The sequence below is a fragment of the Felis catus genome, chromosome A3 (assembly GCF_018350175.1).
Source record: "Felis catus isolate Fca126 chromosome A3, F.catus_Fca126_mat1.0, whole genome shotgun sequence".
In the NCBI taxonomy this organism is placed as follows: domain Eukaryota; kingdom Metazoa; phylum Chordata; class Mammalia; order Carnivora; family Felidae; genus Felis; species Felis catus.
Genome location: NC_058370.1, coordinates 30,349,512 through 30,371,412, shown reverse-complemented (window position 1 = coordinate 30,371,412; position 21,901 = coordinate 30,349,512). Strand labels below are relative to the sequence as shown.

At 56.2% G+C, this 21,901-nt stretch overlaps 1 protein-coding gene across 1 annotated transcript; it reads right to left on the bottom strand.

Annotated features, from left to right (window-relative positions):
• Window positions 1–916: 916 nt before the first annotated feature.
• On the bottom strand, window positions 917–19,972 carry HSPA12B (heat shock protein family A (Hsp70) member 12B). The gene is made up of 13 exons (XM_023251416.2): window positions 19,817–19,972; window positions 14,657–14,716; window positions 12,727–12,824; window positions 11,636–11,760; window positions 7,962–8,148; window positions 7,511–7,615; window positions 7,111–7,227; window positions 5,017–5,191; window positions 4,018–4,104; window positions 3,474–3,578; window positions 3,107–3,365; window positions 2,538–2,641; window positions 917–1,918 (listed from the first exon to the last, which is right to left on the bottom strand). The coding sequence occupies exons 2-13, from the start codon at window positions 14,697–14,699 to the stop codon at window positions 1,281–1,283; spliced, it is 2,043 nt and encodes a 680-aa protein (XP_023107184.1). The 5' UTR covers window positions 14,700–14,716; window positions 19,817–19,972; the 3' UTR covers window positions 917–1,280.
• Between the last annotated feature and the right edge of the window lie 1,929 nt (window positions 19,973–21,901).

The window sequence follows — 21,901 nt, the reverse complement described above, 5'->3', positions numbered from 1 at the left end:
TTGTGTTCATTCTTTTAGGAGGCAAGGGCACTTCATGGTATTATAGCACCTAGCCCCCAACGAAGTATGCATGAGTGGTATTTTAGGCCTGGGAATAGTTGACATAAGTTTGGCTGGGGTGAGGTCTTATGCCTAAGCCAGAGAGAGGTCTTAGGGGGAAGTTCTGTTTGGGATATTTGACAGAGAGACAGCAGCACCCCCTTCTGGTCATTTCCCAGCTCTGCACAAAGCTGAAAGCACTCTCCCTTTTTTGAACCCAGGCCCCCTCCACTACTCCTCCATTGGGGTCCTCTCCTGTGAGGTACCAGCAGGCTCTGGCTTCACCTGAAGCATAAATGCTTTATTGTCGCCTTTAGGGTTCTCAGGCAGGTGGGTCAGCTGCATGTCATGGGTGGGCAGGAAATGTCCCAATGGCACATTGAGTTGATGGCAGAGCCAAGATCAGCTCTTAGTGCCTCTTCTGTCCACCCTGCAGCTCCCCAAGTCCCACTGCGCTTGGGTAGCTGGGATAGGGTGCAAGTGGGTCATTCATAGGCTGCCCTAGGGGCCTTCTCAGATGAGTCATTTGTCCTGAAGGAAGCCCCCGGCCCCCACATGTTCCCCCACATCCTCTCATAAGTGCCTTCAGCCTGTATCCTCCTCATTAGCCTGCTGAGAAAGTTTTAAAATTAACAGTCACACTTGGATGGTCGGTGCCACGCCTGGGGAGGTCCTATACTCCTGTGACTCTCGTGCCAGTCCCCAGCCATTTTTCTGTGGCATGGGGCTGCTCTGCCCAGCTCCCTGTGTAGGCTGAGCCCATCAATCCACGCACGCGGCCCTTCAGGCCAAAGCTCTGCACATCCTCCTTCCTCCTGCTGCCCCTCCTGCAGCGGCCCTGCTCCGCCTCTCCCGGCTGCCTTCACAACTCCCCCCCCCCCCCCCCCCCCCCAGTTCAGGCCAGGGCTCAGTCTTCTGGTGCATTCTGCCTTCGGGGTGACGTGTTCCCTGTGGGCGCACCGGCTTACAAACCTCTTCTGATTCCTTGACCTCAGCCCTTGGCAGGGCTCTGCAGCCTTCCAGTCAGCGGACCTGGGCCCAATTCCAAAGCCAGAGTCTGTCCCCACCCATCCTGCGACCTCATCTCCCCAGGCGGGAGGGTGGGGGAAGAGGCGCGACTTCAGAACTAGAGGGTGGGGAAGAGGCGCGACTTCAGAGCTAGCAGCCCATCCACTAGAACCGACCCCACGACCACAAGAGGGCGGGGCCTGGCACTGGGGAACTGGTCCTCGCGCACGCCCTCAGTTGGAAAGAAAGTCGATGGCGGCGCGCACGGAGCGATTGGTGCTGACATCGACGGCGGTGACCTTAATCTCGGTGTCGCCAAACTGCATGGCGGCGCGGATCTCGCGGCGGCCGGAGGACGCACCGTCGTAGGGCTCTAGCTCCAGGCTGAGCGCGCCGCACTTGCGCACGCCGGGGTCTGTGATGAAGCGCGCGTCCTCGGCCGCGCAGCAGTACAGGTTGATGAGCACGCGCCGCTGGCCCGGGCGCGCCGGGCAATAGCTGCGCCGCACCTCCTCACCCAGGGCCACCGACTGCTCGGCGGCCACGAAGCGCTCGAAGACGTCGGTGCACCAGCGGCGGCCGTCGCGGACCAGCAGTTTCTCGGGCGGGTGGCGCCCAGCCACGAATCGGTTGAGCACGCCTACGCCGTAGGTGAGCGGCGAGCGGCGCACCCGCACCACGCCCGGCGCTTGCCCGAACAGCACCGCGCCCTTGAGGATGGTGAGGCCCACGTCGTGCGGGACCACCACGCGCAGGCCGCGGGCGCCCAGCGCCGCCTGCACCGCGTGCTGCAGCACAGCCGACTCGGCAAAGCCGCCCACCAGGAACAGCAGCTTCACGCCCTGCACCTCGGGCCGTGCCAGCAGCGCCTCTGCGGGAGGGGGCGGGAGGAGAGGATGGAAAGGGAGGTGACAAAGAGCACCAGCCTCTGAGGCCGCCGCGGTGCGGCCTCGGGCACCTCCCCTCCACCATCCTGCATCCTGCTGGCAACTAGAAGCTAGCCATCTCACCCTAAAACGGTAGACGGGTTCTGAGGAAGAAAAACCGAGTTTTCACTGAGTGCTCCAGGCAGCCTTCACGGGCTCTGCTTCCCTGACACTCTACCCCCCCTTTCCTCCGCCTCCATGTCCTGGAGGGCAAAGAGATAAGGATACGCATTTACAGTGCCTGCTGCCCACTGTGGGCGCATCTCTAGTACTTCACCTCTTTAAGTCCCTATGATAACAGTTTTGGGAACCCCGTGCTATCACTCCGTTTTATGAATGAGGAAACTGAGGCACCAGAGGGTCTTTCACTTGGAGAGGCTGTACACATCATCCCTCCTAGCTCTTAATACCCACCACACTGTGTCTTCCGGTTGTCCCAGATGATTCTGGGTCTCATTCCGGTGTTTGGATGTGTGGAGGGTCCGGGCACTAATAAGGAGGGGTCATTCCTGCGTTCGAGTGTGAATGTGGGGGTTAGTGGAGGACCCAAGCTTCGGTACTCACCTATGTGCTGGATGATCCCACTGACCGTGGGCTGAAAGAGCTCGTTCATGGCCTCACAAGTCATCCTGAGCATCCCCTGTGAGGACCACTTCACGAAGTTCACGCTGTTGGTGAAGGGGGCACAGGCTCATGGGCTGGGGTCTGGAGCTCTACCCCTGCTCCAGGCCTGTGTGCACTGGGCACTGACTGCATGTTGTGTCCTTCCACCCCACTCCCTCAGGAGCTTTTTAGCCGTCTGCCTGCTCCAGTTCCAGGCATGAAGTCCCAGGAGAGGAACCTCCAGGCAGAGGAGCGAAGGCGCCCTGGCCCGCATGGTGTGTGTGGCTGTGGGGGTGCAGGGAGGCGCAAAATGTCGTCCCTTTCCCTGGGGGCTCAAGATTCGCTTGTCACGGATCGGGCCTGAGGATTCTAGCTGGGGTGCTTAGGCCCCTCCCCTGACTCCAGCTGGTAAGACATGTACACAGGGCAGATTGGGCAGACCTCCCCCTGTCCTCTGGGGCCCACATCCTCCCTTGCAGGGGCGTCCGGCATCCGCAAACCCTGCTTGAGTCCTTGGTCCCCGGGCCCACCTGCTCCGGCGCAGGGCTGTCTCCACGTTGTGGCCTCGCTGCTTGCGGTAGAAGTCAATGAAGGAGAAAGGCAGCGAGATGTTGAGTGCCCCTGCACGGTGTGGGCCTGCCGTGCGTTTGCGGGCCTCAAAGGCGATGGTCAGATCCACCCAGGCTGCCGGGCGTTGCCTTTTGAAGGTGGCGATGAAGTCTTCTCCAAAGATGCGGCCCAGCAGCTGCTCAAAAGCCAGGTCCACGCCCACCGCGCCATAGGGGCCGCCTGAGATCCGGCAGGGAGTGAAGGGGGAGTCAGCGCAGACTCAGCCGCCAGGGGGCATTGGCGGGGCCTGGGCGCGCTGGGCACCAAGGGTGCTGGCTGGCTACTCACCAGATGCCTTGTAGAGTTCCTTTAGCGTGCCATGCGGCTGCTCCAGCTGGTGCACGGTCAGGTCCACCGTGCCTCCCCCGCAGTCTGCCACCACGTAGCGGTCTCCTGCGGCGGCGAGCGTGAGCACACACTCCTGGCTTGCTTTGCACCCTCAGCTCTGCGCCCCTTCCAGGTTCACCCAGCCCCCAGCCCTGCCCCAGTCGCTAGCCTTGCCTGCGGGGAGGATGGGGGTGGGGTGGCTGTAAGGGACTTCAGGTGCTTGAACCTTGCGCCAATGGGTTACGGGCTCAAGGTTTTGGAGGAAAATGTTTCCAGGGCTCTGCAACTCCATCCGCGGAGAATCTCCAGAAGTGGGAGTTAGGGGCGCGGCTGAGTGGGGTGGGGGTGCAGGTGACCATGAGACTGACAGGTTAGGTGCAGCTAATGGAGGAGGAGGGTCTGCGTTTCTAAGGTCTGAACCCCACTTCGCAAATGTTCCCATGCCCCCAATCAGTATATGGTGACCCGCAGGGCTCAAGAAACACCCGTCCACCCCCACCCCCACCTGCTTGCATCTCTGCCCACAGCTCTCCGACGCCGGACTCCACCAGGAACGTGCGGCTGTGGCGGGACCGGCGCAGCTGCTCGCGGGCTGGGGGTTGAGGGACAGCAGGACAGTGGGGTTAGAAGGAGGTGCCTCAGCTACCACACTCGACCCCATCCTCCCACCAGCACCCTCCATGCGCATCTGGAGCAGCCAGTTCTTCTGAAACTCCTGCTCTACTCCTAAGTAGACCTCAAAGGTCTGGACCTCAAAGGATCCAGAAAACCCGATGCGGTAATCTCAGGTGCTGTGACCAACAGCTGAGGGGAAGGAAGTATTTCTGGCCTCAGGACATTCCCTTAACGTAGGTGGGCTGGGGCCACTGCAAAATAGGGGTTAGGAGAGCTTGGAGGAGCTGTGTGTGTGTGTGTGGGGGGGGAACTTGGGGGGTCCAGGGGAGCCTGGGACTTGGGATTTCTCCTAGTCATGGGAGGTGGCATCTGGGAGAGTGACTAAGACTGACCATAGCTGTCTCAGTGCACGGTCCTGGCACTGGAGTTTGAGCTTGGTAGCAGCAGCTCAGGGCTGTTGTGGGGGAGGAAGAAGACAGCTGATGTGCCAGGATGGGAGAAGCTGCTGATTCAGTGGCTGTTTAAGAGAAAACTGAAGACCACCTTTGGCTCAGAGTAGGGGCTGATTTCTTCCTTTCTCACCTGAGCACTTCCCCTCAGGGCAGGTTGTGTCCCCTACCCTCAGATTCAGGACTGGGATGGAGTCCTGCCCTGCTCAGACAGTGCTCCCCCAGGACAAGGTGAAATCTCTGTCCTCAGATTGGGCTCCCCCAGGTCAGGACTGCACCTCCTTCCTCAGACTGAATTCCACCAGAGACGTGGCTGGGGGAGGGGGGGGGGGAGGTGTCCTCTTCGTGTGGGACATGGCTGAGTGTCTGGCCTCAGTGACCCTCTGACCCTCCCAGGGCAAATGTAATACCACCAGTCAGTGCCCCTGAGTGCGGCTCACCCTGCCGGAAGCTGGAATCGATGGAGCGGCGCTCACCCAGGCGTCCACTGCCTGGAGCCCGGCTGCTTAGGTCCACGAGCTGGTGTAGACGCAGCTTGCGGCAATAGACAGAGGCAGCCTCTGGCTCCAGGGCGATGAGTAGTTGGTCTGCATCCTCCCTCGACACCAGGCCAGCCTGGGAATAGGTGGTGGGCGGGGCCAAGGACCTCCATGGGCCAAGTGTCATACCTAAGATGGCACCTCAGGGCAGGCAACCAGGGCCTTTGGGGCTCCCACCTCCTCCCCATCACACTTCACCCATGCTAGGCCTCCCAGGCCCCTCCAAGCTGCACAAATTTGGAGCTGCCTCACGGCTACCCTGTGACCAGGCTGGGGAGGGCCATGGCCATGGCCAAAATACCATGGGGTTGCCCAGCATGAAGAGACCCTAGACAGTGAAAACCGAGAGCATCTGGGACGTGCCCCTCTAAGCTGCCCAGGCTGTGGCAAGGTCCCCTTCACAGGTACAGGGCTGGCCAGCTGAGCACTGGCTGAGTCTGTAAGCCCAGACTCTAGCACAGTGTGTATGGGGTGTAATGGTCAGACCACCAATCAGAGGAGGTGGTATGGGGGGGGGGTCACCTTTGGCTCACTGAGCCCTTTTCCTTCACCAGGCTGGTGTCAGATAATAGCCACAGGCCTTCCCAGTCCCAGGAGAACTCTGTTCCCCAGAGAATCAGATATAGGCATCAAGAGACTCTCAACAGTGAAATTCCAGGCGCCAGGAGGGGCCAGTTGTGAGGAGAAAAACACTTGGGATCTGTTACTTCCTATATTGGGACAGGGGATCCCTGTGGGAAGTACTTTATGGTTTTGTGGGGTTCCCTGGATTCTGACCAGGTGGGGGTTGGGGACGGGTGGGTATCGAGACTTCCTGCCCAGGGCCAGCCCTTCCTGAGCTGGCAGCCAGGAACAGTGTGGGAGGAAGCAGAGTGGATAAACCAGCAGGGGGCACTGGGGTGGGGGGTGTTTATTCTGGCTGGGCACAGCCTTGCTTTCATCCTGGTCTCTGTGGGGTGGGGGAATGCCCACCACCTCAGGGTTAGCTCCTTCCAGTGACAAGTGTACGCACCTGCAGACCTGGCACCTGGGGCATGCCTGGTCCACAGGAGCATGGGGGGTTGAGGGTTCTGGTATCTTCCAGGGGGTGCACAAGCAAACCTTTTGAAGGTCCTTGGGTGTCCCCCAAGGCCCCAGGGGGAGGACCAAGCAATGAGTTTTGCTCTGAGAGGCTGTGCTCCCCTCTTTCCCCACCCCATCTTACTGGAGGTGGGGGAACCTGAGTTGTGCACTCAGGTCCCCCCAGTCTCCAGACCTTTGGGCATCTCTTATGGTAGGAAGCCAGGAAGCATTGACCCAAATCACCTCCCTTCATAGTTTCGTAGTCCTGTCTCCCCTACTGCAGAGCTTACAGTGGCTGGGGCATGGTGGTGGAGCCCCTGAAAATACTGGAGCTGGCTGTCCAGCTACTGTGTGTTGGCTGCTACTGGCTCCCAGCTGCCCCCTTCTCTAGAGAACTGCCCTCAGCTGAATGGAAACCACCTCACTTGGAAAGGTTTCCCCCTCACCTCCAGCAACCAACAACAGACTGATATGGATATATAAAAAGTGGGCCCCCTTGCCTTCCTGTGGTCAACTGCTGGGTACAGTTCTCCCTCCAGTGCTCTTCATGGGATTGGGCTGAGGCTAGACTCCAGTTGAGACCACATTCCTGCTCGGCTCTTTCTCTTGGCCCATTTCCCTCACTCCTCTTTCTCCCAAGAGCGCTTCTCCAATACACCACATGCATAGGACCCATCTTGGGCTCTGCTAGGAAACCCGACTTAAGACGCTGGCTAAGCTGGCCTGGGCCGAGCCTCTCGTCGCTCTGCTCTCTGTTCCTGCAGGCTCACACCCTCTCCTGGTGGTGACAACCTTCCAAAATGCCCAACAGGGGAAGGCCAGAGGTCTTTGTACACAGTGACCAGTCCCCAGGGTGGTGGGTGAATGAGAGTCTGGGGCCGTCCCTAGAGCCCTCCAGAGCTATGCCCACTGGTCCACCTTGCACATCCTCACCAGGTAGGCAGCCTCACGCATGAACTGCTTGGCAGGCTGTTTCCAGATGGCAGGCACCGTCAACACCCAGCGCACGGTGTCCTTCTCTGGCAGCGATGGGCACTGCTCCCTCAGCTCCTGGAGCAGGAGGGGGCAATGAGAGGTAGGCTGGCTTGGGTTGCGGGGGTGGGAGGTGTCTTCAGCCTTCTATGGGAGCTGGAGGGACTAATCAGGCCTCAGGAAGAACTTCCCAGCTGAGTTGGAAGAATTCCTAACACCTCCTCCCCCAACACCCCCATGCAGGCTCTATCAGATAGGAAGGCAGGGGCTGGTGAAAATGACCTCTGACCTCTAACGGATGGGCTGACAGGAATAGATGGACCTGGCGGGGGCAGTGGGCAGGGATGGGGCCACAGCACACCTGAAGGGCATGCTCCTTGAAGAAGCGTAGGGCATGGGCGAACACCTCCAGGGCAGGCATTTTCTTTCCGTTTACGGCCTCTAGCTGGGTCTTCAGGGTGAGATCCTGGCAGGAACATAGGCGATTCTGCAGGAGGCCATAGCTCTACCCCCATTTCCTGACAAACTCTCTCTGAAAATCACGCCATTTCCCGGTGCTTCCCCTCCGAAGTGTGGGCTCAGCTGGGCTCTCCTGCTAATCCAGGAGGACACCAGTTCTGTCCCCAGCCCTCTCTTTAGCCCCGCCCTCCTCTAATCCCGGCCTCACCCCTTAGCCCCTCCTCCACTTTGCCTCCCAAGCCCCCTCAGCCTCTCCTCACCTTTTACCTTTACTCACCCTCCTAGAGCCCTGCCCTTTCCCCTCCTGCCCCCGCCTTCCTGGCTGGAGTGTCCCGAGCCAGAATGTGCCTTACAGTGGCGCTGTGGATCTTCATCTTGAACTTCTCGAAATAGAGCCAGTCCCGCGCCTCCTCAGGGTCCAGATCGTGGTAGTAATCGCGGGCAGTGTAGCCAAAGCTGTGAAAGGCACCCTCCGGGGTCAACAGCAGGCAGGTGGGGGTCTTCTGGTGGGCCACTCCTGGGTCCCCGCCCTCCCATTTCCTGTGGGGGCACAGGACTGTCAGTGTTGTCAGCGAAACCCTCCCTTCCTGAGGTTGGGTACCGGCTCTGGAATCAGCTGTGTGACCTTGGGCAGGCCATCTAGCCTTCCAGAGCAGCAGTCTTCCTACATGTAATATGGAGATAATAATAGTACCTACCTCTTAGAGTTCTTGTGAAGACAGTGCTTGGCATCCACTCAAATCTCCATAAAATGCTGCTCATGGGATCCTTTCTATCCATGGGGCCACAGGACCTATCAACATTCTCAGCTCCTGCTTCCTTCCATGAGGTACACCATTGGCCTCCGCCTCCCTCCTTAAGCAGCAGCAGGCCATCATCCACCTGCCTTCGTCTGGCCTCCTGACGTATCTCTTGAGGACTCTAGCAGAGGCTTTCTCCCAGCCAGATGGTGTGCCCACCTCTAGGCTGTCTTCCACCGCCAAGCTTCTTCAAAGCATTTGTGATCATTCCTATCTGACCCACTTCAACAGCTACACCCCAGTTGACTGCACCTCCAGCAGGATCCCCAAACCTGAATGAGATTCCAAGCCTCCCTATCTGCAGGCACCATGTGGATCTCCACCCAGAACTCCTGGTCTAGTTCACTGGTCTGACAACTTGTTTCTCCCCTTCCTCTAACTTCTCTGATGTCCTGAACCCTCTAGGCCAAGCTTGTCCCCTGCAGCCTTTAGGGGAGAGAACTAGGAATCCAGGCAGAAGGCACAGCATGTGGAGAGGTGTGAAAGCGCAGGGATAACCAGCTACAGGCTGGCTCAAAATGCAGAAGGAGAAAATAAAGGAATGTTAAGGTCAGCTAGGGAAGAGCATCAAATGCCACATCTGAATTCTTTTGGTGGGCTTTAAGTAGAAGAATGAAGAATCATGACCACATTTGCTTTTAGAAAAGTCACCGGTTGATCTTTGTGGTAGCAGCAGCAGTGACCACCATTCAGTCGCTGGTATGTAGCTTTTTGTTCGCACCCAGGAGCTTCACACTCAGGAGCTACACACCCTCGAGGTGGCTAGCCAGGAGACAGTTGCCCAGATCAAGGCTCACATAGACTTGTTGGAGGGCCATGCTCCAAGGAGATCAAATCGTGCTCCTGACAGGCACACCCCTAGAAGATGAAGCTATCAGGGCCTGTGTGGGGTGGAGGCTCTGACCACTCTGGGGGAACCATCCACGTGCTTGGAGGTAAAGTCCATGGTTCTCTGGGCCATGCTGGGAAAGTAAGGGGGCAGACTCCCAAAGTGGCCAAACAGGAGAAAAAGAAGACAGGCCAGGCCAAGCAGTGGATGCAGTAAAACTGGTGCTTTGTTAATGTTGTGCCCACCATTGTCAAAAGAAGGGGCCCAATGCCAACTCTTAAGTCCTTTGAAATCCTGGCTTTCTCTAATAAAGCTACTTAGTGAGTCAAAAACGAAATAAAGAAAAGAAAAGAAAAAAGAAAAGAAAAGAAGAGAAGAGAAGAGAAGAGAAAAAGAAAAAAGAAAGGTCACTGGTCCCCAGATGGAGGGGAGGAAAAATGGAGAAGGAAAACCAGAGACGAGGATTTTGCAACCATCCAGGTGAGAGTGGGTGGGGCTGAACTTAGGGGTTGTGGCTGTGGAGAGAAGTGGCTGGGTGTTCCAGAGATACTAGAGAGGTAGAAGTGATAGGGCTTGGTGACTGGTAGGGTGGGGAGGGTTTGGGAAGAAGCCAAGATGTCCCCCAATTACTTCCTGTGACTGTCTCGTCCACAGGACTGAGACACTGTCCTTTCTTGTGTCCTCTGCCCCAACATAGGGTCAGCATGGTCTCAACTGTGTGCACTGACAAACATGCCAGCTGGGATGTCCTGCAGCCCCTTGAAGGCTGTAAGTGCCCAGAGCCATTGTGGCCTAAATGTGGATGTGGGTGGAGCAGAGAAAGGGGAAGGGCAGTTCATGCTCATGCAGGTCAAGTTCCTTGTATCTTTGGGGAAGTAACCCTTATGTTTGTTTCTCCATCCACCCCGCCATCTACCCTTCTGGGCCCTGGGGAAGCCCCTTTGCTCCCTCATCCCAATCTGGGTTGGAGCTTTGGGGTCTTCTAGAAGGGCCTTCCACCTACTGGCTGCAGCTTCCCTAAGACATAAAGGATCAGGGTCTTGAGGCCTGGAGGGGAGTATCAAATGTGTTGTTCAAACAAAACTCAACTATATCAGGATGTATTTTTTTTGAACATCTCTTTCATAACAGCTGTGTAACTTGTCAACTCAGCCCTCTGGTCCTTCATGTCCCTGTCCTTCACCTGAGGTGTTGAACCTAGGAATCTGCCTGTAGGAGTCTACTGCGCAGAAATCCCAGCACAGGTTTTCAAGGAAGGACATTCATTGCAGCACTTTGTGTAATAGTGAAAAATTAGAGGACAAGAAACCTCCTAAAACTATCAGTAGAAAAGTGGACAAATTATGTCTGTACTCCGCAGCTGTTAAAAGAAATTGTGGCTTCAGCAGGAGCCTATATAAGAACAGGCCTGTCAACCAAGATGCATGCCCAGAGCCCAAGGGAGCCAGGCGGCTGCCTTGTTTTTGTTTGGCTGGTTCATTTTTCTTTTTCCTTTTTTAAGAAAAAATAAAGCAGGTGGATTTGAAAAAAAAAAAAAAAAAGAAGAAAGAAATTGTGGCTTTATGTGTTGACACAAAACATCTACAAAATAATGTTGAAAGCTTAAAGTAAGGCAAGTTGTATGATATCCCATTTTTATTTTAAATTCTTTCTTTAGTGTTTATTTATTTTTGAAAGAGAGACAGAGTGTGAGTGGCGGAGGGGCAGAGAGAGAGGGAGACACAGAATCCGAAGCAGGCTCCAGGCTCTGAGCTGTCAGCACAGAGCCCAACCTGGAGCTCGAACTCGTGGACCACGAGATCGTGACCTGAGCCAAAGTTGGCTGCTTAACCGACTGAGCCACCAGACACCCCTCCCACTTTTATTTCACAGACACATATATGTGCATATATGCCTGTGTGCATTTGTGTACAAGCCCAGAAAGGCATTTGTGTATTTAACTGTAACATTTTTTTAAATTAAAAACGAAGCCCGGGGCTCCTGGGTGGCTCAGTTGGTTAAACATCAGATTCTTGATTTCGGCTCAGGTCATGATCTCACAGTTCATAGGTTGAGACTCATGCTGGGCTCTGTGCTGACAGCATGGAGCCTGCATGGGATTCTGTCTTCCTCTCTCTCTCTCCCTCCCTTGCTTGCACTCCTCTCTCTCAAAATAAATAAGTAAACTTAAAAAAAAAAACGAAACCCAAAATTTCTATTGGGTGTTTCTCTGATTGAGGATGGGGCCCAGGCCTAGGACCCATCCTCTAACTTTCTGCCCCCACAGGAAGCCCCAAGCTAGGGATGGAGGGAGCTCTGGAGAGACCCCATGTCTCTTCAGTGACAGTCTTTCTGAGACCAGGCTCATCCCAGGGAGTGAGGACCCCCCGCCCCAATCTCCCAGCTCAGCCACCCTCACCTCATCATGTGGATGGCTTCAGGATCACTGGCAAAGCTGAAGGCATAGCCACTGGAGGTGGTACCAAAGTCAATGGCCACCACCACAGAGAAGGGAGCATGCTGTGGGGCTCGGGCCTCGGGCTTCTGTGAGGACAAGATCCAGGGTCAGGCAGCAGCCCAAGGGCCCGACTGACTGCCTGCCGAAGCCCCTCCTCTCCCCTGGCTGTGGTCCAGACTGGCCCCGGCTCCAGCCACCTGCCCCAAATCCCCTCCCCTCCTAGCCTCCAGGCTAAGCCCTGGAACTGCAACTGCTCAGAAGCCCAAGGTCTCTCAGGTCACCCTCTGCAGCTTGTGGCGTAAGCTCTTGCCTTCCTCTTTCGGTTCTCTGTCCACCTTCTGCCTGGCTGGCCTGAGCCCCACCCCCATCTCATAGGACCGCACAGCCCCGGCCCAGCTGAGAGCAATCTCGCTCTTCTGGGCAGCTTCGGTAACACACAGACCTGTGTATATTTGACCCCCTAGATCTTTGTGTCCACAGTGACACGACCAGATTCTGTCAGTTTTGTGGCAGAGAAGAGAGGCCTGTGCACGTGCCCAAAGCAGTTCTGCCTACTCCCAGGCCAGGCCTGGGCTCCCTAAGAACAAGGGGGTCTCCAGGCTGCATCACTAGGTGAGGCCATCCTGGGTGGGGTGACCCAGGGAGTTTGGGAGAAGGTTATATCCTGGATACTTCAAGCTAGTAGTTTCCAAACTAACGCTTAGCAATATGTGTCTTCTCTTCCCCAGATATACCACTACATGTCAGAAGTCTCCTTGCCCGAGGCAGGCTATGGTCTATGGGTGTCACCCCAGAGTGGTGCTGCCTGGCTGTTAGTTACATTGGGCTCACCTTAGTAGACTGTTACCCCTACAGTCCAAGGTCACTAAGGCTAACTCTTCTGGGGGGGGGGACATGACTGGAGAATGCAAGGGCAAGATCCATGCAGCACCCCCAGCCCAACCCAGGCCCTGCTAGGGCTCTGCTAGACACCAGGCCTTGCTTTCTGGAGTGTGACCTGCCTCCATACCACCCAGGCCACCCACCACCAGGATCCCTATTCCCGGGCTTACTGGAGACTGCGAGGGTGTGAGGGGGGCAATGCCACAGCTTTCCTGGGTCCTTGGGGAGCCGGGCGGGCTGGGCACGGGGGACCGCTCGGGGCTAGAGCCTGCAAAGAGAGGGTAAGTTACTCTGGCACACCATCAGGTTAGGAGCCGGTGGCTGGGCACTGGGAGGTTCTCCATCAGTCCTTGCTGGGCTGAGGCAAGGGGCACCCTGCCGCGGAAGGGGAAATAGCTGGGGAGGGAAGGAAGGACAAGACTGAGGCAGGCAGGGGAGGACTGAGGGCCTGTTACCGATTTGAGGTGACCCATCCCTGGAGGGTGACCCATGCCTCACCTGAGGACTCCTTGTCTCCCCCAGCATCCCTAAGACACAGCAGGGGCACAGCAGGTGAGGGGAGAGATAGAGAAGAATTATGGGGACTGGGGGAGACTGAGTCTAGAGACAGAAGGGCAGGAGGGATGGGTGAGTGGGCTCCTGGGGCAGGGTGAGGGTGGAGGGCAGAGAAACCAGAAGAGGTGGGGAACTGCAGACAGAACTGAGCAGCAGGAGGGGCTGTTCCCCTCCCCACTAGAGTTTGGCCACATGGTTCTAATCAGGACCCGAGGGAGTCACCCTCCCTCTCCCCCTCCCTCCACCAAGGGCCAAGGATAGGCCCAGCTGGCTGTGTGGTGAGGATCAAGAAGGGGAATGGTGCTTCCCCCAGCCCAGCTCTGAGCTGAGGCATGTCCACAACACTGGGAAGTTGGATTTTGAGCCTCCCTTCCCTACAACACACGGAAACCTGGAGCCAGCATCTGGGGGCAGGAGGTCCCACTGAAACCCTCTCTCAGGCCCAGCACTGAGCTGGACCTTTGCTGGGAGGAAACAGCAGCTCCAGAAGGCAGCCCAAAGCCTGGCTTGGAGGATCAGGCAGTTTAGGGGCCTGCCTGGCTGGAAATCCCCTAGGTGTGGGCTGGTGGCTCATCACCACCCCACTGGGCATTGCTAAGGCCCCTACCAGCAGTGCTGGGCTGCCCTGAGATTCATGTGTGGGGACAGGGAGGCTGGTCCAGGAGGCTGATGGGGTCTTGCATGAAGACCCGTGGACACGTCAACTGGTCTGGCTTGCTTTAGGCCAGGTCCTGTATTCCTTCAGTAGCTACCCTGCTGTGTGCCCTGATAGGTCCCAGCTCTTGCTGGCCTTGGGATACCCTGGGAACATGTACATGAGGGGGATTCTAGGAAGTGCCTGGACAGGGCCAGAGTCTGTCTTGAGGTGCTGGAGGGGCAGGGTTATGGTGGTCAGTGTCCCAGGGCTCCTTTTTCTAAGCGGCCAGTACGGGCCTGGGCCCTGCCACCAGCTCCAGCTTGAGGGGCCAAGTTGCTGTGGCTTGGGCCTGGGAAGGGAGGCAGGAAGGAAGGCCCAGCCCACCAGGTCTTTGTTAATGGACTTCCTGAGGAGTGGCCCTCCTGACTTCTGGCCTCCCACCCCTGCAGAGAGCCCAGAGCCTGCTCCCAGATCAGGCCAGAGGCAGATGAAGGTGTACACGCGCAGAATTCTGTGCATGCAGACCACCTGCCAATATATACACTCTCATACAAGGCCTTGCACACAGACTTACCCTCAGGCAGACAGACACAGACACACAGAGACACACAGACACAGACACACACAGACACACACACTCACACTCATACCAGGTCCCGTGTACACAGACCCTGCCCAAGACATGCAAACGCATTCAGTCCTGTGCACACAGACCCGCTGTGCACACACTCATAGACACACACTCACATACACAGTCCGGTAAGCACCAACTCTTCCTGCACAAACACACTGTCTCAAGAACCTCGTCTGGGAGAGTTGCCCATGTGCAGGCTAGGGGTGAGTCTCAGTGTCAGGATGAGAGGGGTGGTGGGTCAGGGCACAGGCTGGGGGAGGGAGGAGAGTCTTACCAATGTACAGCCCTTGCAGGCCCATCTCTGGGACAGCCAGCATCTCTGCAGGCCCTGTGACTGTCAACAGGAACAGACAAACAGAATGGCATTTATTTGTTCCTTTGTTCCCTTATTGAAAGCTTATTTATTTTAGTTATTTACTTTTGGCTAGAGTCCTTTGAAGCGAATCCCAGACATCACGTTGTTTCACCTATAAATTCTTCAATACGTCGCTCCAACAGATAAAGACTCCACAAACGTCGTTGCAACATCCTCATCATGTGTGACAATATTAACAGCAATTCCTTAGGCTCGGCTAACGTTCAGTCCCACAGTGCCAGCTCGTCTCCAAAATGTCTTAACATTTGCTTTGTTGGAATCAGGATGCTCCTAAATGTTTTCGAGTGCCCACTCTGTGCCAGGTGTTAGCAGACATTAGCGACCCAGAGAGACACTGTTCCCGCCCTGGAGGCCTACAGCCTGGTGGGGAAACTGATTACAGTAGGATAATCACCAAAATGAATTTGAGATTACAAATGATGCTGTCAAGGTCACAGCTGGATACAAACCAAGCAGAAAGGCTTGGTAAGGCTAGAGAGAGAGGCTGGGCTGGGCTGGGCTGATCCTCTAGGCAGACCCTCCAGGACCCTATATTAGATTTGGTTTTATATGATGGGGAACAGCAAATCTTGAAAGGTTTGAAGTAGCTGAGCAGAATTGGGGGCATGGCTAAATCTGCATTTTAAAAAGTCCCTTGGCTGTATGGAGAGTGTAGACTGCAGCAGGCAGTTTGGAAGCAGAAGCCCTATGGGGGCACCAGGCGACAGATGATGGTGGTAGCTATGTGTCTTGAGACAGAAGTCGAGTTCTGAAGTTAGAGAGACCAACAGCGCTGATAGAAGATGGCTGGATTGGATATTGGGGGTTAGGACGAAGATGTCAAGGGTGACATTGTCCGATTCGAGCTAGGGGATGGACAGTGAGATGGAGAATACCGGAGAAGGGCAGGCTGGCAGGGGAAAGGGGCAGAGTTCTGGGTGCAGTATTGAAACTTCCCAGAGAACAGACCAAGGAGCCAGATGGTGTATGATGCAGAGGTCAGAGAGAAAGCTGAGGGGGAGATGCACATTTGGGAGTCATGTCAAGGGAGGCCTGGCAGGGAGTAGTGGGGGAAGAGTAGGGAGAACCAGCACGGAAAGGCTGGCTGGAGGAAGGTGTGCTGCTGGAGAAGACTGGATGCTTGCTATGGTCTCATGAAGATCTCAGATCTAAGAGAAGTATGCGAAGCTAGATGCCTTTAGAGGTTATTAGAGGAGCCTTGCAACACCTGTTCTAATGGCCCAAGGCCATCATTTCGGCAGAATGAAAGAGATGGGGTAGAAGTCAAGTGAGCCCAGGCAAGGAGCGAGCAGAGGGTAAGAGAATGCAGTGAGCACTTCCAAGAAGCATGGCTGAGGTCAGGGGCTGGTGTGAGGGCAGTAGCTGGAGGAACAGAAAGCCTGAGGACGGTAAGATGTGCTTTCATTTTCTTTTCTAAGATGGGAGCAACTGTGTCTGGGGGCCAGGCTAGAGGCAGCAGCACCGGAGCCCCCTGGGACCTGTTAGAAATGCACAACCTCAGGCCCCGCTCAAGACCTGTTGAGTCAGAACTTGCATTTTAACAAGATCTGTGCACATGAAAGTTTGAGAAGGGCTGCTTAACGTGTTCCTGGGCCGATCTTCAGATAACCTGTGCTAAAGTCCTCAGCTGTGGGCCTGGCAGCCCCCCTAAACAAAGGTGGGGCTGCTCAGAGCCCCCTCCCTCTCTGTAGCCAGTGGCCTGATCAGGAAGTTTTGCTAACAGAATGCAGGTGAGCGCGGAGCTGGGCACCATCACACGCGTGCACACATATGCACAGCACGCACCCTTGCTCACACAGTTTACACAGCCCAGCCCCATTGTGGACGGACACTCAGACATGTCCAGGATACTCCTGCATGGCCAGCACCATAGACATTTCCAGATACATGCAATCCTGCTGTCAGCAGAGGCGCACAGTTGGATGCCCAGGAGTGAGCATCATGGGAAAGACAGGGGCGGCTTTGGGGCACTCAGAACAGCAGAGTGATGCTAAGAAACAGGAAGGCAAATAGTGCGCATGGGTGTGGGCCTTGAGAGCCAGGACAGGGGCTGAGTGCAGGGAGAGGGAGTGGTGTGCTGGAGGTGAGCCTCCCCAGCCATGAGAGCTGATTCTGCATCTCTCTCCAACTCTGCATTCACGGACATCACATGGGTTAACTTGAAATTAGCCATGGTACAAGTATTTACACCAAGGAAATTGGCAAACACCATAGATTGGGTTTTTCTCCCTCTGAGAGAGTTGACGGTATTGACCACAGCACACCCTGTGGATTGAGGCCACAGGGGGGAAGCTGACAGCCCTGTCTGTGCATTGTTTCGATTCTTGAGCAAAAAAAACTTATTGAGCATTTGTTTGCATCAGGCTCTGTGCTAAGTGGTTGAATGAATGAATGGATTTTCTGGATGAAGGCTCTATTGTATTTAGAGGAGAATCAATCTAGAACTACCAGGAAAAGAAGACTCAGGAGTCATCCCTCTAAGCTGGATTCCATGTCCAAACTGTGTGCCTACAGTCCTCCCAGCTATCTGAAGCTGGTCCAGTTATCTCCTGTCTCTGAGCATGTGGACATGGATTGTGCCTACACTGGGGTCTCAGGGCCAGCAAGGGTTGACGATTGCACCTGGCCAGAGTGCATCATGTCGCCTTTCTGTGCTTCAGTGTCTTTCCTGTAAAATGGGGTATGCAGAGGGCTTGTTAAGACCTACAAGTCCAGATAAGGAAGGTGATTGATAAGGGCAGGAACTTGGACAGATGTGAGCAGTTCTTCTTCTTTTTTTAATGTTTATTTATTTTTGAGAGAGAGAGTGGGGGACAGGCAGAGAAAGAGGGAGACACAGAATCTGAAGCAGGCTCCAGACTCTGAGCTGTCAGCACAGATTCTGATGTGGGGCTTGAACTCACAAACAGTGAGATCATGACCTGAGCCAAAGTCGGATGCTCAACAGACAGCCACCCAGGAGCCCCATATGTGAGCAGTTATTCTTATCCTTCATGATGTGGATTCTGAATTTTCTCTTGTTAGAAGTTTTTGGTCTTATTGAGACTTTTATTCTAATCATTCTGAATTCTTTGGTGGGGGGGAGGACCTGAATCAATCTGTGTTAAAGAAGGGGGATCCTGCCAATTCCTTGAGAGTTGGAGGTAGAAGGGGCTGGTGGCCCCATATGTCTTTGGGACATCCCCCATCATGCATATGCACCCAGACACACTTAAGGACAGTATTGGTTTCTCAAAGCTACGACTGGGACAGAATCCACAGCTGGAAAGGGGGCAAAGTAGATCCTCACCGCAGGGGCCGACTAATTTCAGACTGGGGATGCTTATGGGTTTGAACATAACCGGGTGGGGCAGCTTGATTTACACAGAAAGTAATGTCATTTCCTGGCTACAAGCACAGGCTAAACTCTGGCCCCAGCTTGACCCCTACCTTACCCACAGACAGACCCTTAACCGTCCCATGGAGTGACCCCTAGCCCTTGGATTCATATTGATCTCTAATCTTCAGCTTCACACTGACCCCTGGCCCTGACTTCTACCCAATAGGTATGACCTATCAGTCACTGGGGACCATGACAGGGTGTGGCTGAGTAGAGACTCGAAACGGGAGACTCCCATTCCAGAGTGCTTCCTGGACTCACAAAAGCCTAGAACTGGCCTGATAGAGAGAATTTTCCAGAGATCTCTTCCTGGGGAGGGGACATTAAGGCTGGGTACTTATGCCCCCAAAGTGTACTCAGGGTGTGTGGTGTTGCTGGATTTCAGGGCTCCACACATACCTGTCCTCTGCCTATGAGGACAAAGAGCCCACCCTGATCTTTACAGTTCCCCTCCATCCCCTGCAGGCAGGGACTGCCTGGACCCTGCCTCTCCCATCCACTGTTTTCTGCTCAACATCCTGCCAGCCCTTTAATGGGATGGGATTCTGTCAGCAGGCAGAGAGGCCACAGGCATTTCTCCCAAGCCACAGGTTGGGCCAACCAGGGCCAAGGGACAGATCAGAAATGGCACCCAAAGAGCTGCTCCAGTCTGTCTCTAGAGAGGAGCCCTCTGGGAGAGGGACCAGTAGGAGGCTGTGGGGTAGGGAGGTTGCCTCCTCCAGTGCTGAGGCAGGGGGTGCCATAAATGGTCTCCCATGGCCCCTCCCTGTCCTCAACTTTTCTTTCCATACATCCTGCCCCACCCCCTTTGGGTCCTCACCATGGGGGCTTCCAGTTCACAAACAACCTCTGTTCCACAGAGTCCAAGGCTTAAAGCTCCTCCCATCCTCTGCCCACGAGGCCCCCATCACCTCCCTTACCTTCTGGGGCTCTAAAGCTGCACTTGCTCTCACATCGAGGCCATATTTTAGAGCTCCCTCCCTCCCAGTCTCTCTCCCCACAACACAAGCCTGCTTTACAGACTGGCTCCATTGCCCCTACAGGGAGCCCAGACCCCACCCCACCTGCTCCCGCCCCTCCCCCCCTGGGCCCTCCGCCCCCCAGCTGGCCTGTGGAGAGAATCCAGAGGTCCCTGGTCAGGAGGCCATCACAGTCTGGAACTGTGGCATCCTGGTCACTGCCACTCTCCAGCTTCCCAGACCATAGGCCCTAAGACCCTCCTCTCCCACCAGGTGACCTCCCTCCCCCAAACACACACACACACACACACACACACACACACACACACACTCAACCCCCAGGTCTCCACGTCTGACCTAGGCATTGTGTTCTCCACAAACTGGCTTACCGGAGCAGACCCCAGCCCCACTCCAGTCCCCCAGCCCCACCCCCCACCGCGGCACAGGGGTCTCCCCAGCCCCCCACACTCCGCAGTGCGTGTGTGGGGTCCCGGAGCCTGGATGTGAATACAAGGTCGCCGCTCCAACTGCTTTTCTGAACCCGCAGCCCCAATGGAGAGAACGTCTTGCAGGATCTGTCCCCAGCCCGCCCCCCCACCCCAGGGTTAGGAAGTGTTTTTTTTGGGGGGGGGGTCGGTTCTCAGCCTACAGCCCGGGACAGACAGGACCGCACAGCTCGCCGCCTTTCTCCTCTCTGGGAGACCCCCGCCCAGAACTCACCTCCACCCTCCCGACAGCTCGACCTGGGTTCGGCCGCCTCGATCCCGGGTCCGCAGCCCCTGGTCGTACCCGCCGCGGCAGCCACAGCCCTCGACGTGCGCCCAGCCCGCGCCTCAGGCTCGCCCCGCGCCGCCCACCCCGCCCGCGGCCCCCTCCCCCAGGCCGGATGGTCGCGCGCTCCCGGCCCAGATGTGCGAGGCCGGGGCGGGGCCTGGCTGCGCGGGCCTCTCGGAGGGGCCCAGCCCGGCCCCGCGTCCCAGCCCCTCCTAGCGCCCCTCCTGCGCCCCGTCGCTGCGCCTCCCCCCTCCGCCCCGCCGGCAGCCTGGGGGGTGGGAGGGGGCGAAGTGTGAGAAGGGGAGGTGGAGGGAGGGAAGAGGAATTCCAGACGCCTCGTTGTCCTCCTGCGGCCGAGGGGCTCCCCCTCCTCGCCCCTACAGGCCCACCTCAGGGGCTCAGTTTAGGCCAGCCCAACTCCAGAGCCTCGCTGCTGGTGAGGGAGGGCCCTGGCCCAGACTCCTTACAGTCCCCAGTCCATCCCGCTTTCTATCCCCCTCCCATCCCTAGCCAGGTCTCCAAGGGTCAGAGAGAAAAGGCTGAATCGAAGGTGAGGTCAGCCCCTCGGGCCCCAGCCTGGGGCCCAGCTCTGTCCTTGAGGCCTGGGGTGTTGAGGAAGGGTTCTCATTGCTGGCAAAGGGATTACTGGGAACTCACCCTGTCTCTTCGAAGAGCACCCAGCCCCTTTCCTGTGAGGGCTCACAGCCTTCTTCCTATCCAAATCAGGCCCTCTGGGGGGTGCTGGGACATGGCTCCAAACAGGGGTTTGGAGACCCCTTTCTGCTAGGCCCTTCCAAAGCAGCCCTCTTACCTTGCCCATCACCACCTCCTGGTACTGGCAGGGCCTGGGCTGGGCCCCTTTCCTTCTACCCAGTGTGCCCCCGCAAGGACTCAGGCTGGGGCACAGGTGGGAAGGGGGCCAAGGTCTGCTTCTCAGCCAAGTCTCTCTGCACCAGGAGGGCTGGCTTCCTGTCTGGTCTCCAACCCCGTCCCCAAACAAGGGCCGCACAGCTCTTTGGGCGTCATAGCTGCCTCACCACCCCAAACCTTTGCAGAGGCCATTTTTCCCTCCCTAGAATACTGTCCCTCCTCCTCACTGCCCATCTAAAAGTTCCCCAGCTGAGTATCACCTCTCCTAGGCTTGTGGCCCTTATTATCAGGGCCACTGCCCTAGACTGCCCTGCGACAAGGTGGGAATAGGGGATGAGCTGCACCAGACAGCTTTTGGGTATCAGTACGTAGGCAGTAAGCCAGCAAGGTATCCAATCAGCAGCCTCCGCTGACTGTTCCCACGAGTGTGTGCATCCGTTTGTGTGTGTGTGTGTGTGTGTGTGTGTGTGCCAATGACTGTGTATGTGTATGTCTATGTTCATGTGTTAGGGTGGTTTTAGGGATAGTTTTTTAGGTAGTTTTTAGTTTAGTTTTTATTTAAAAAAATTTTTTTTTAATGTTTTATTTATTTTTGAGACAGAGACAGAGCATGAACGGGGGAGGGGCAGAGAGAGAGGGAGACACAGAATCTGAAGCAGGCTCCAGGGTCTGAGCTGTCAGCACAGAGCCCGACGCGGGGCTCGAACCCACGGACTATGAGATCATGACCTGAGCCGAAGTCGGACGCTTAACCGACTGAGCCACCCAGGCGCCCCAGTTTAGATAGTTTTTAAGTAGTTTTGTGTGTGACTGTGTCTTTGTCTCTGTGTCTCTTATATACATGTGTCACTGGGTCTTGTGCCTTCGTGTGTGTGTGCGTGTGTGTGTGTGTATTTGTGTGTGTGACATGTGTGTGATGGGGGCTGTCAGGCCTTCATATCATGCCAGAGGCCGAGCAAAGCCTGGGGTGGGGGTGGGGGGGTTGAAGGGGCTGCAGGTGAGTGTATGAAGGCAAAGGGTCTGGCTCCTCAGGCACAACCTGTCTCTTGTTTTTCTTTTTCTTTTCCACTGCAGTTTTATTCCATCCCCCACCCCCAGCTCTACATGTTGGCTCATCTCCGAGGGCCACAGCAGCAGGCTCTGAGCAGGAGTGAAGACTCA

What these genes read in the sequence shown, in the direction of transcription:
- HSPA12B (XM_023251416.2), bottom strand. Translation starts at nt 14,699, where the DNA reads ATGCTGGCTGTCCCAGAGATGGGCCTGCAAGGGCTGTACATTG. An exon ending in CCTGCAAGGGCTGTACATTG is followed by an intron (nt 12,825 to 14,656) that starts GTAAGACTCTCC and finishes CTCTCTTTGCAG; the next exon opens with GCTCTAGCCCCGAGCGGTCC. An exon ending in TCACACCCTCGCAGTCTCCA is followed by an intron (nt 11,761 to 12,726) that starts GTAAGCCCGGGA and finishes TTGTCCTCACAG; the next exon opens with AAGCCCGAGGCCCGAGCCCC.